The sequence below is a fragment of the Gopherus flavomarginatus genome, chromosome 3, assembly GCF_025201925.1.
Source record: "Gopherus flavomarginatus isolate rGopFla2 chromosome 3, rGopFla2.mat.asm, whole genome shotgun sequence".
NCBI lineage: Eukaryota > Metazoa > Chordata > Testudines > Testudinidae > Gopherus > Gopherus flavomarginatus.
This window is the reverse complement of record NC_066619.1, coordinates 112,125,149-112,138,579: the sequence shown is the minus strand read 5'-3', so window position 1 is coordinate 112,138,579 and position 13,431 is coordinate 112,125,149. Positions and strand designations below refer to the sequence as shown.

The 13,431-nt window shown below is 36.9% G+C and overlaps 1 protein-coding gene across 45 annotated transcripts in view; it reads right to left on the bottom strand.

Moving 5' to 3' along the window:
- Positions 1 to 13,431, bottom strand: part of PTPRD (protein tyrosine phosphatase receptor type D) — a 1,732,597-nt gene that overhangs the window by 103,721 nt on the left and 1,615,445 nt on the right. For 18 of the 45 annotated variants that reach the window (XM_050942985.1, XM_050942975.1, XM_050942979.1 and 15 more), the window contains 3 exons: positions 12,275 to 12,289; positions 8,189 to 8,301; positions 414 to 533 (listed from right to left, as the gene is read on the bottom strand). In XM_050942985.1, the coding sequence (XP_050798942.1) occupies positions 414 to 533; positions 8,189 to 8,301; positions 12,275 to 12,289 (248 nt within the window). The remainder of the gene's footprint in view (positions 1 to 413; positions 534 to 8,188; positions 8,302 to 12,274; positions 12,290 to 13,431) is intronic. The other 27 variants (XM_050942999.1, XM_050943018.1, XM_050943019.1 and 24 more) reach the window with 5 other exon arrangements.

Genomic DNA, 13,431 nt, shown 5'->3' with positions numbered 1-13,431 from the left:
ACTCATTTAGTCAAATGCTACCTGCACAATGATTCTGCCACTGTGAGGTTTTATTATAGATTGTATGACATGCTGCCAGTCAATTGAACTAAGGGGAGGATCCAGGAATATTGGGGATATTTTTTGGAAGTTATAGGTACAAAATTAGTAGCCAAAACTCTATCTATATCCGTTCTGGAGTCTCCCATTTTCTCAGCTGTCAAATTAAGGGCTATGTTACATTCATTTTTGAAAGGGTGGGTGACTTCTTTTAATAATTAAACTGATTTGATCCAGATCAAGCACCCCAATGAAAAGTATGGGAGTGAAAAGGCACAAGAAAACTCTAGACTTATCCAGAAATGGAGGTGGACTGATGTACATCTAAAACAGTGCTTGAACAAAGAAAATAATAGAGACAAAGATGTTTAGACCTTTTCGAGCGAATCGTGGGAGAGAGTTATTATCATATAAGGACTGAGTGGTAGTTTGGCTAGAGAGGGAGGACACAGAGCCAATCAGGGAAGCGTAGGGGACTGAATTACTGCTCAAAGCTGTAAAAAGTAAAGCCAATCGGAAACGGGAAACAAATTAGTAACAGTAGTAGAAGGCCATCATAATCAATCAATCATACACACACACACGTGCACTTCTGACATGCACAAAACCATTGCCTGGAAACCGTACTCAGAAGAAAATATCCAGAGGTCCAATCTCTCTACTGTAAACAAGAAGGTGGGTGTCTCTGTTAATTAGTGAACCTATCCTTTTCAACAACACCGTGAACTTGGATCTCAATACTTAGCTCAGTGTGAAGGGTATTTAGTCATTTTAAAGAGTCAGAAATTGTGGATACATTATTAGGCTATTTGACTAATCAAATCATAGTTAGTCCTTTTTTAACTGGTCTTATTTATAACCATCATTACAGAGGTACCCATTTGCACTTCTAAAGTTGAGCATCTATTACCATTTACATTTCTCACTATACATTTCTAAAGGATGATTTTGTAGTATACATTTGGTGCAGAGTGAAACTTGGCATAAAACTTTTCTAAGCAGGAAACTTACAGATAACGTTTAAAATTAATTGGCTGGCTCTTACTTGAACATAAACCCCTTCTGCCAGGACTCATTTTATGATCCTATAATTGAACAATACTTAAAATTCTTTAACTAATATTTTACAGTCAGCTTACAAAGTGCAATAATAGCATTTGGTAGGGCTATTATTTTTAAAGACACAACAGATGCAATACTGAGGTGACAAATAATTACTTTTTCATTTCTGAAGGTCTTTTGCTATGTTCTCATTCTATGCATCCATATCAAATAGATATGTACTCTTGTTAATATGCATCCACAGTTCTTAAAGAGATATTATATTATATGCTATGGGTGCACATTAAGGCCACATTCTGTCCCTGGTGCATACAGGAGGCTCCTATTGACATCAACATGGGTTGTGTGCACCTAGGGCAAAATTTGACACACAGAACACTACACAAAAGGTTGCTGATCAGACTTATTTCTATGGCTTTACAATACAGAATGCCAGGGCTGCCCAGAGGATTCAGGGGGCCTGGGGTCTTCGGCGGTGCGTGGCCCCCACTTCAGTGGTAATTCAGCAGCAGGGGGTCTTTCTGCTCTGGGACTCGCTGACGAAGTATCCCAAAGACTCGCGGCAGGGGCCCCCTTCCACCGAATTGCTGCCAAAGACCCGGAGTGGAAGAAGCTCCGGGGGCCCGGCCCTGCGAGAGTTTTCCGGGGCCCCCGGAGCGAGTGAAGGACCCCGCTCCAGGGGCCCCGAAAAACTCTCATGGGGGCCCCTGCGGGGCCTGGGGCAAATTGCCCCACTTGCCCCTCACTTTCGGCAGCCCTGCAGAATGCATACTTTTGCTTCATATATGCTATGAACATGTATTAAAAATAATAAGACAAAATGCAATTACATCTGAACAGGCCCTCTGACATGCTTAGTAGGTCTAAAAGAATAACATGCCAATGACATGCTTTGTTTTTCTTTTTTATTCAAATGACAAAAAAGATAAGAAATTAAAGCACACAGAAATGTTAAAATATCGTCAAAGACCTGACTCATATCAATGAAGACAACATCATGCAAAGTTACACCTGAATTTCCATACATAACCAGCCCTTGTGCCTATGTACTGCGGAGGATTGCAAAAAAGTGAGTGATTTTATACTGCATAATTGTGTCCCTCAAAAAAGAATTAAACGAGAGCTTGTGATTCCAGTAAAGTGGAAATATCTTCTGCTTGTCTTGCGGTAAATGTACCACTAATTAGAGGAACATGGTATACTATATGGGATACAATACTTAGGCACAATAGGGAGAGTAAGGGCAAAATTCACCCCAGTGCAGGTGAACAGACCTCTGCATCAATCACTTAATCCACACTTAAATCCAATGGGTGAAAGCCTGATCCCACTAAAGTCAATGGAGATTTTGAACTTTATTTCAATGGGGCCAGGATTCCACCCTTAATGCAGAATGTAACCAAGCACCTGGCCTTACGTAGGCTCTCTGCATTGGGGTGAATTGTACTATAAATCAAGAAGAAATACAAAAGGAGCCTTTAATTTGCTATTTTGTTGCTTCTATGCATTTATAAGACAGAAGATCAAGGCGTTTTGTGGTCTTAATATCATTAGGGAGCACACATTTGGTTCAAAACTTGCTCAAGATATGAAGGCAGCTCCACATTTACAAGCCCCTCATGAATAAACAATAAATTAGAGATTACATAGAACACTGAGCTGTGATAACACAATAATTGCTTTTAAAAAACAAACATATTGGAAATTTGACTTTTTTTTTTTTTACACAAAAACCTTTATTAAATTAATTATATTACAGGCACACATCTAACTAATAATCTGTGATCATTAAGGACACATTTATTGAAATAAGTATTTGATATAATACCATAGAAAAACAAAAAAAATCATGATGACATGTTTCTTTCAACAGGAGAACCAATAAAAGTGGCACTTTTTCTGCCAAAAACTTGTAAAAACACAAATGCAAAACTTGTGTACAGCATGTGCAACAGATTAAAGGCCCAACAATACTGGTCTGCGATCAATGGGAATTTGTCTTCCATCAGAACTCCAGGAGGGTATGCTTAGTATAGTATTCTTTGTTAACAGTCACTACAGTAAAAATAAACTTGAGGGAGTAGGTTCAGCGTTTGTCTACATGGAGGAAAAAAAACAGAATAGCTACTCCAAAGCATTCCAATAGTTATTCCACAACAGCTCCTTGGGTAGACACACTATTCTGGAATAAAATAAACTCCATTCCAGAATAATTAGTGTACTCCCAAAGCGGAGCAATGATTCTGGAATTAAAGTGACTTTTATTCTGGAAAAGGGTGTTCAAATGTGAGCTATTCTGGTTAATTTCCCCAAGCAGACAAGCCTGTATTCTCCCTTCAGTGCTGACATAACTCTCACGAATATGAATAGGAATTGCATGTATACAATGAGAGGATAGCCCTGCTAACTTGCAAGTCAGATGTATAAATCCAAACATCAATTTTCCCCTTGTGTTTAATTTGCTATTTTCCAGTTGACCTGTTTTATTTTGTTTTTTTTCATCTTGGAAACAAAATGGTGCAGCTTCCTTGAATAACTCTCCCCACAAGGATACGGTGAAGATTTACTTACGTAAACATGAGTAAATCTTTGAATTCAAAGCTGTTATAATTTTCTTTATTTTCCTTGAATTTCAAGCATCTTTTTATTTAACTAATGTGCTATAATGAGATAATTGTTTAATTGGTGTCCAATTACACAAATTATTTACGAGTGTGACACATTTTGTACTTAAATGAAAAACAAAAAGTGACTTGTCAGGAATAAATCAATCCTGTTCCTCAGCTGACAAGCAGATTGGAGTCTTTTTCTGAGCCTTGGGTCTCAGAAAATTTCAAACAATTTCAAATCAGCCACTTTACTTTGTGTAAGTCAGAGCTTCTCCTTCCTGTAGATGTCATTCGCTGAAATCTTTTGTGAAGATGTAATTAAGTTCCTGCCCTGACACACCAGTCTTTGTCCACGTGGCTTAGTGATTTATAAAATTTGCTTTCCAGGTTAATGATTTTAATGCCATATTTTCTAGTAAACTTGGGGTAGAATAGCAAGACTATGGCTCTCCTTCACCCTTGCCCCTCCACCTTTAGAAAATGATAGACTTATAAACTGAAATCCATTATGCTGTTGGGAGATTGGGCTTTCTCATATTGACTCAAAGAAAACTTGGCACAGATGTGACCCACTTGCTGGCATATGGGCCCATCTAACAAATGTACATTTCTATGGAAAGCACACATGGAGACAGGATCTTCTTCTCAGATGTAGAACTGTGGGCTATTCCCTTATGTTAAGACACAGTGCCAAATTTATCCATGGTGTAACTGCTTGTTGCAATGGAGTGAAGCCAGAGATGAATATGATCCTCTGTGTTCAGAATAAAATGAGAATTATCCTAATAACACTACTCTTTACTGATAAAACATGAAGAAAAGTGATAGGAAACTAAAAGCTTTATTGTTCTGGCACTTCTGAATTTAGATTCATACGGTGACTTCATATTGTATTAGTATTTTCATCACCGGTTCAACTTGATCATTAATAAAATACAAAAGCCCTGACGTTGAACTAGAAGATAAATACTAGCCACAGTCCACATAGTTGCTTTCAAATGGTTATATTAAAACAGTTACATTAAAGGTGCTTTTACTCATATGGTATGCAATTCAAATGCATCTTAATCCAATAGGGTGAAACCTTGACATTCACATCCCACTTGACCCACCCTTAGACAAAATACATTTGAGGTTTAAGATTAAAAACATTATTTTTTTTTTTTGCAAAATTGTGTCTGGGGCATCTGACAAGTTATTGTTTTTGAGTCTTTCAAATAGTCAAAGCATTTGTCACCCATTACGCTTTATCAAGGTTTGTTGTTATGAATACAGGGAATTCCAGTACACACTCCATTATCATCTCCAAGTGGAAGCACATCTACTAAATTTCTATTTTGACAGGCATGTGTTTTCCCCTTAAACACTGGGGGTGGGGTGGGTTAATGATCCTCTGCCTTACATTGTCTAATTTATTTTTGATCTCTACCCCCATTAGTAACTACATTAAACAAGAGATTAGTGAGCTAAACATTTCAATTTAAGTTCAAATTGTCTCCTGAATTGCTCCACAGTATCAGTTCATTAGGAAACAAAATGATTATTTTTGATGGTACTCCTTCAGTGGCAGAGATTTTGTATTCATCTGTGTCTGGAAAGCACCCAACACACTGTGGGTGCTCCAAAAATCTAAATAAATAAAATAAACAAATAAATATCCTCTTCACATCCTCTGCCTCCCTGGAGTTTTATTGTCCTGGTGCATACCGACTGCTAGAACACGTTCGACACTGCATCACTTAATAGAATTGTTGGTAACTGTGTTCAGATGGGATAAAATTGTATAGTGTAGACAAGACCTTTGTATGAGGGAGATTGTAAATGCTTCAATAAAATATACACAACACAATCCTCTGCCCCACATTCTACTGCCCATTTTTTTTTAAAGGGAAAAATGTGGAAGGACAAAAAATATGGTTCCCATGAACATAGGGCCTCTTTTTATTTCATCTTGCTGGCTTTGTGTTTGAGTAGAATTTAAAAATGTGTTGTTGACAGGTTGCTAGCCCATGCCACAATGTCTACACTACTATTATTATCTATGCTAGCTAGATTAAAGCTAGTACAGGTATGCCTACCTATGCTATAATGGCACCTTCACTTGCTCTGTACACATAGTTTTATGGTGAAATCATAGCTCCATTAAAGTCAATGGGAATTAAACACGAGTTTATGCTTCCTCATGGAAATAGTGACACTGACTTCAGCAGGGCCAGGATCTCACCCTTAGGATGTGTTAGTAACACCTTCTAACATGCTTTTAAAACCAGGACAAGACAAACCGCCTAGGGCAGAAACTGTCTCCTTTGTTGCTTGTTTGTATGGTACTTAACACAATGGGCTCCTGATCCTTGATGGGGGGCCATGGTGCTACCACGATAGAAATAATAATGATTTTATTTGCAAGCCACAAGTGCCTGAAAATCAGACTTCGTTTTACAAATAGGGTTTGTTGCCAAGGGACAGGTCTAATAATATCAATGAATTGTGGCTTCACAGCCTGCTTCACTGAAAACTGTCTATCTCACATCAACAGCTGTTGCAAAGAAAGGACCAAATTCACTCATCTCCAGTTCTTTCCAGAGCAATGAGGTAAAACTACAGTGTCTACAAGAGCTAATGTACAGCATTACATTCTAATGTTATTAAGCACGAGCAGCCTCTTCCCCTACTTTATTTTAAAATATGACAAAAACTAAACATAAATGCAAGATTAAGACTACAAATTTAAACACACAAAAGTAAAAAAAAGAAAATGGTATGAAGTAATATTAAACCGTCCACACTGCCCATTACGCCTATGGGAGCAATGAATTTGGAAATCTGTTTTAGAACATATATGATGGGAGTTAATCTGTAAGAACCATAACTTTTTCTTTTTCTGACTTTTGTGCATTTGTATACAAAATCTCGCCTTTGCATTATCTGTTTTTTGAATGTAGTAAAGATGATGGATAAATCACAGAGCGTTAATAAGTAATAGGTCAGGACTAAGTGCTGGGACTTCAGTTAACTCTTTTGAGATAAATTGTGTGCATATATTGTGTGGTTTAGTAAATCTCTGAGGATCTCTATTTAATTTCCTGATTTTATGCATTTAAATGCATAAAAGTGCCTTAAAAAAAGTGGCTACATAGTTCCTCCCCTTCCACAGTTACCAGAGAGGACCAAAATGTGTTGTAGCAAAGAGCTTAATAAACGTAGGATCTTCTTGGTCAGGGAGTTCACTAGTAGCTGCTGAAGGCGTGACTGTGTTCATGTCTTACACTACAGAATTTATAGTACCAGCACTGATTTTTGTACATTGTTATGGGTAAATCAGGAAGATTGTAAAAGCAATCAATCAGAATTAAGCTTGGAACTTCATTTAAATCATACTGTGATTAAAAAAAAAAGTCTACTGAAACACATCACCATCAAAATTAAGAAAATTCCAAAGATAAAATATCAACCCATCTATACAAGGGTGATAAAAATTCCATTGCCACTCACATTATTTTCTTCTTATCCTGTGCTTGGCTGTCAAAGTTACTCCCATTAAGAAAACAAGATTAAACATACTAAAAAGAGGAAAGTGGATATAAAGCAGGTTTAAAGATATTTTGCAACATGCCATTCCTATACCTCAGGAATAGTTATATATAAATATACCCTTTCGACCTCACACACTGCTCCTGTTTTAGAAGACAAGACTATTTTTTCCAGCTAATCTTGCCTTTTTATTCTGCACATCCACAAGGTGCATGGCCCAGACACTTAAAGAGACTGCAGTGTTGTGCACAGTGAATCTGAGAAGTATGCATGATTCCTATAAGCAGTACCCTTCACCATAAAAGGGTTCTCACAGTTTTAGTAAACCAATCCCTGAAAGGGACACTGTCAACTAGAAATCTAGTCATTTAAACAAAAATGAGTTAAAAATAGTTTCAGGGAAAACACCTGCTCCAGAGACTTGCAGCCAATTTTTGTTCTCTTGCAGTTATATTTTCCTATGTTAAAAATTGTTTTCTTCTTTTCTGCCATGTAAAAGACACATACAAAACCAAGGGAAACTGACTACCTGACTCTGCAGTGGAAAGAGGGAATATTTGTACACAAAGTATTGTCAGATGCACACAATTAATAAATAGGGAGGAAATAATTTCCCAGCCCCCTATCTTTTTTAGTATTCTTCATTGTTATTTAGAATATATAAATTGTTTCTAGGAAAAAAATGTGCTTAAGTTAATAGAGTCTCCGTTAATTAGTTCAATATGGGATTTTGCTTAAACTGCGGAAGTTAGAAGAAATTATTCCCAAAACTATTAGTAAGAAACACACTGCAAAATCTCATCATTAATCAATATAAAGAACTTGGTAAAAACTAAAGAATGCAACATTTAACAACTTAGTTCTCTAGCAGCAATGCCATTTAAAGAAATATTGTTGAAAACCGTGAATGGTCACAGTGCTGTAAATGGGAGAGTTCTGCGTCTTACCTGGAGTTTGAAAATTAAGGCGTCGCAGCTCTACTGGATCTGTGGGATGATGAGAAGGAATTTCCTTGCTGTTGGGTATGCTGCTTTTTCTAGAGTCAGATTCAGCCCTCTTCCTGCAAGGATAAAGTAAACACAAATACACATAGTGTTAACTACACAAATATATTTGTCTGATCTATTTGATACTGTTTCTTTTTAAGAGTATTCACTAGTCAAAGCATAAGATAAAACAATTGTGTGCATCATGGTGGTTAAGGCAGCTACAATTTACATGGTTAAAGGAAATTTAAACACGAAAACATTGGGTTGGAGTAATTGCATTTAGCAGTAGCCTGATCCTCCAGTTCATCATTCATGGGACTAGAATAATTAACAGTTATGGGCTATCAATGGGAAACTTTAGAAAATCCACTTTGTCTCTGTCTTAAAAGCTAGCTACCTAACAGCTTTTTTAAATATATTTGTTTAAATCTTAATTATGTAATTGTGAATAACATATGAAGATGCTATATTTGCTCTCATCATGTTTTAATTCACACAGCTCTGTACTGTTTTATTTATGAATAGCTTTTATTCATTAGGCGCTTTCAAGGTTGCTGATAATATACCAGAACACTGTTGCTTTCACTTTCTAGGGAGTAAGAGCTCAGTTCTCAATATTTCAGTTCTGTAACAGGGTGAGTCACAGAACACCCATGGCCCCAATCCTTTCCAGGATCAAAGAGCCCCTATTCAATTTAAGTGCTTTTGATCAAATTAGAGGTAGGGTTTACAAAAAGTGCCTATGGGAGTTAGGTACCTAACTGTCATTAACTTTCAATGGAATTTTAATGCTCCTGAAAAACCCTCCGTAAATGCAATGGGCAGAAGAGACAGAAAAAGCCCTGTAGGCCCCATTTGCCTCAGAAATGTGGCATCTTTATGCTTTTTAGCTCTTATGGGTCTTATGTCAGAATGGGCTCATACTGTCTGAGAGTTCCATTCTCTGAGGTCAGCCAAGGAGAACTGTATTGGGTTCCAGAATACCTACTGATTTGCATTTTCATTCCGTTTTTTTTTTTTTTTTTTTTTTAGAAGTAGTGAGGTTGAAGGTGGCAAAAAGCCAAATTTCAAGTAAGGGAGGAGAGGTGGGCATAAGAGTTAGTACAGCTATACCTTTCTCAAGTGTCCTGCATTTTATTTGACATCACACTCTTGGGCCATTTTCCTGATTAGTTCTCCTGGATGGCACTAAAACTTATATGAACCTGCTCTGTTCCCTCTTAAAACAGTTTAAATTCACTTCTTCTCTGTCCAGGTATTACAGGCAGAGCAGTGAGTGGTAACACTGATTAGGACATGATGTGATGGGAAAGAGAAGAGTGATGGGGTAGGAAGGAATCTTGTCAATTTTAGCTATGGACTATGGTTAGCTCTATTTTAGATGATAGTGGGCAATTTCTTCTGCTTGTCTTTAATATTGAAGATACACAATTTGTTCAGCAAGACCAAATTTCCCCTCTGGTTGCCTTAATATGCTGTGCAAATTGTGTCTTAATATCACAAGCTCTTGAAGTATGGAACCTCTGTTAACTTCGGTGGAAGTTCGATATGCAGAAGACTTCCAAGATCAGATTGTGAAAATCAAATAATTCCAGAATTTTAATGCAAGACTCTTGAATTTATACTCCAGATAAACCCTTAGCATGGCTGCTCCTCCCTTCAGTGATGGTACAAGAAACTGGTTTTTTAAAATTGTTTTGAGAAGGATGAAGAAGCGATTCCTTCAGTCTACCCCTCATTCTTCTATGTCACTCCCCTCAGCCACAAAGGCAACAGGTATGGCAATCCTGAGGAGTTTTTGCTCACTCTGGACCCACAGCTTTGTTGATAACAAGGAGTCACTTGACAGGAATGTGAGTCAGTGCTTTCTCTAGAGGTTGAATGTATTATTCCCAAATTAATCTTAGCCCCTGCCAACCCACAGAGCCTGGCATAACCATATACTGCGCTGACACTGGAAAGTTGTGCCAGCTTCAAGGTGATTTATTCCAAACCTTGTAATCTGGTACCTGAGTCCTAAATGGTTTGTTTTGCCACTTATTGGTCCTTCTGCTGGTCAAGCTGGCTGAGTATCAAAGTGCTCTCTATGTACTACAAGCCCCACAAAATTGATTGAGCCCCAGTTAACCTCCTACAGACCTAAAGAAAGGTAACTTGCAGGGAAACAGTTCCCGTGAATAGACTTCTAGGACTGTGAAGGAATCAGTTTTCTTGAATTCTTGTCAGGTTCAACCAAACAGACCACAGATCAGTGTCAGAGATAAAATTATAAAGTCAGATTCTGCCATCCTTAATCATACTGGGAGAAAAGCTGGCACAAGTGAAGTCCATGGACATTTTGCCAGGATGTCATCAATTAGTAGTACCTCACTCAGTGAGTAGCCCCAGTGAAATCACCTTAAAACTTTATGAAATAAAAAGCTGCACAGGGATCCACACTACTGCACATTTTGGTTCATGAAATCAGTGGGTCTATTTACAAGTTGGCACTAGTCAGCATAGTTCAGAGGCCATGGTGATGTGTGCCATTCTAAAATCCTGGACAGATGGACAATAAGCCTGGGTGTCAAAACTGAGGTCCTAGGAATTAATGTAAAAGGTCCCAAACTCCACAAGTTCTACACCTTTCATTTATTTAATAAAGTGTTTGGTGACCATCAGTGAAACATTTACATGCCATCCAAAATTTAAAACAAATGGTGCTATGCAAGGCCTTCAGTGAGCAGATACAGAACATTCTACTCTATAACCACACCACTATATGCTTCCAGAAGAATTCCATGGCTGCCAAGCCCTCACTTCTAGTACTTTTAGACATGCAGTTTCATTAAAAAAAAAGAGATACTTTCATCGAAAAAGGCGGTAAAACAGATTTTCATGAAAATTCAGTTAAGTAAATGTCACTGGGCTAAATTTCTTAGAGGACCTCAATCCAGCTTCAAAAGGCATTTTTTCTTTTTATTTTTTTTAACATACAAAACCTTTATCTGCAAGAGCAAATGGAAATTGAGTGTATAAAATGGGTAGCAAGACATTTTGTTAATGATCTAAATCTACAAATTTGGGTGGCTGAACTGTTAATTCATTACATATACAAAACTGTGGATAAATATTTATCCAAATTTAGTACCAAATCCATTAATGTTTTTACATTGATATGTGTATTCCATTTTCTTTCAATTGTTAGGAAGAATTTTTATTTATATCTGGTGCTCTTAAAAGTGAAGGACTACGAGAACTGCCTAGAGGCAGACATAATTTGCATTTTTCCACATATAGCTCGGCTACTGTATATCAGCTTTGACCTGCACAACCCCCGTTTCTATATTAAAAAGCACTATAGTATCCTACAATAGCTTCAAATGTTAGAGTAAACATAAATAGCCTCAAATGCTACAGTAATGCTAAAACTGCAGCGTTTGGGGCACTTACCGTAGAACAATGTATTTTTGTTTGTTTTAATTAGAGTTATTCTAATTTTGTCTCTCTCTAGACCAGAGAATGGTACAGTAATTGCATCAGATTGTGTGGATTCAAAAGAATTTATGATGTGGAGAACTACCCTCTAAGGAATAGGATGAGATCATCATTTTATTTTTACTTGTGGCCTACTGTAAGTCAGGATTGCATCCAGGTTGTTAAAAGTTCATTAACCCATTGCAGTACATAATTTCCCAATTCTTCTGAAGCTCCATTTTGAGACATGAACACCATTTTAAACTTGACTAAAGAACTCTCATAAATTGATTTGCACTATCACCTGAAATTGTAACTGAGGAAAACATAAGATATGGGAAAACAACAACAACACTTTTTTTAGTTAAAAGATGAAACACTGCTATAAATGCCTTCGCACTGTTGTAAACGCTATAAAATATCTAGAGCACTATCAGGCTGTCTTTATATTTTATATGTATCTGTCCATGATAATTTAGACTGACAAAAATTCTGTTTTAAATCATCATCGTGATGAACTGTCTGTACTTTTTTCTCTTTTTTTTCTTTTTTGGTGTAAATGGAGGGCAATTATTCTTCACTTCTCACCTGTCAGGTTTACTGCTCCATTTTAACGCAGCAAAGAGGGGAAAAAAGGTTAAATGTTAGTTGGCCAATGGCAAGAAGAGTAACCATGACAACAGGAGATTCAAGAAATGGTGTTTTACAATGAGGACACATAACTTACATAAATTACAAAATGACAGCTCATCAAAACATTTAATGCCTTCTAATCATGGAATAAATGGAGGACAAAAGGTTAAGTTCAAAGAGTCTTTTGCTGCTGAAGAAAATATTTTTTGTATTAATATCACATTCCCTTTTGGTCAGCACCTACAAAATAATCCCACAATCAATTACATCCCAGGAGGTTGCAGATGCTTGATATATTTTTGAATTTTACTTACAAGCTAGAGAAAAGACTTTCATCTAACCTGGGTACAGGGAAGTTTAGTGTAACACTTCTTTCATTAAGAGAAGGCTAAATGGATGAGATATTCCTATAGAGTAACTAAGACTTGCACTAAATTACAAAAGATTTTTATCCAGTTTTATGCAACTAGGTAATAAAATGTCAGAAATTATTTTTAAAAGGTCTCTTGACAAGTAAGGTAATCCTAAATCTTTCTCCAATAAAATATTAAATACTCTTTTTTGCTTTAAAAGAAATAGCTCATCTTAGATCTATAGTGCATGACTATAAAAATGGGTGGAACTGGAAAAAGACTTTATTACTTGCTATCAACAGGTCACATAATTGAAACTATTCCCAAATACCAAAAATACAGTGTATCATCATGATAATGTGGGGAGCTACAAAGGTTTTATTGCTTGGAAGCTGCAATGACCCTATTACTTACAGTGGGTACTAAAATCTTTATAATGCCCTGCAACATCACAGATCTTTTTCTTTTTTTAGAGTCTCTCCATTTTTTCCTTAGAATCAAGTTACTGTGGCACAAATCCAGAGCTCCTTGCTAAGTTTTTATTCAGTCCTTACTTGTTCTGGCAAAACTCCACTGGGTTCAAAAGGATTTAAATTGTCATTCCAAGCCTCTGAGCAGACTCACATAGCTGCATTTAAACAAAATTCAACCTGCCAAAGAAATGTTTCTTTCTGTCTCCTAAACATGGAATGTCTCCCAGAAACAACACTGATTAAAGCGAGTTCCAGGATGAGAAACATCTAGCCTTGCATCCATGGT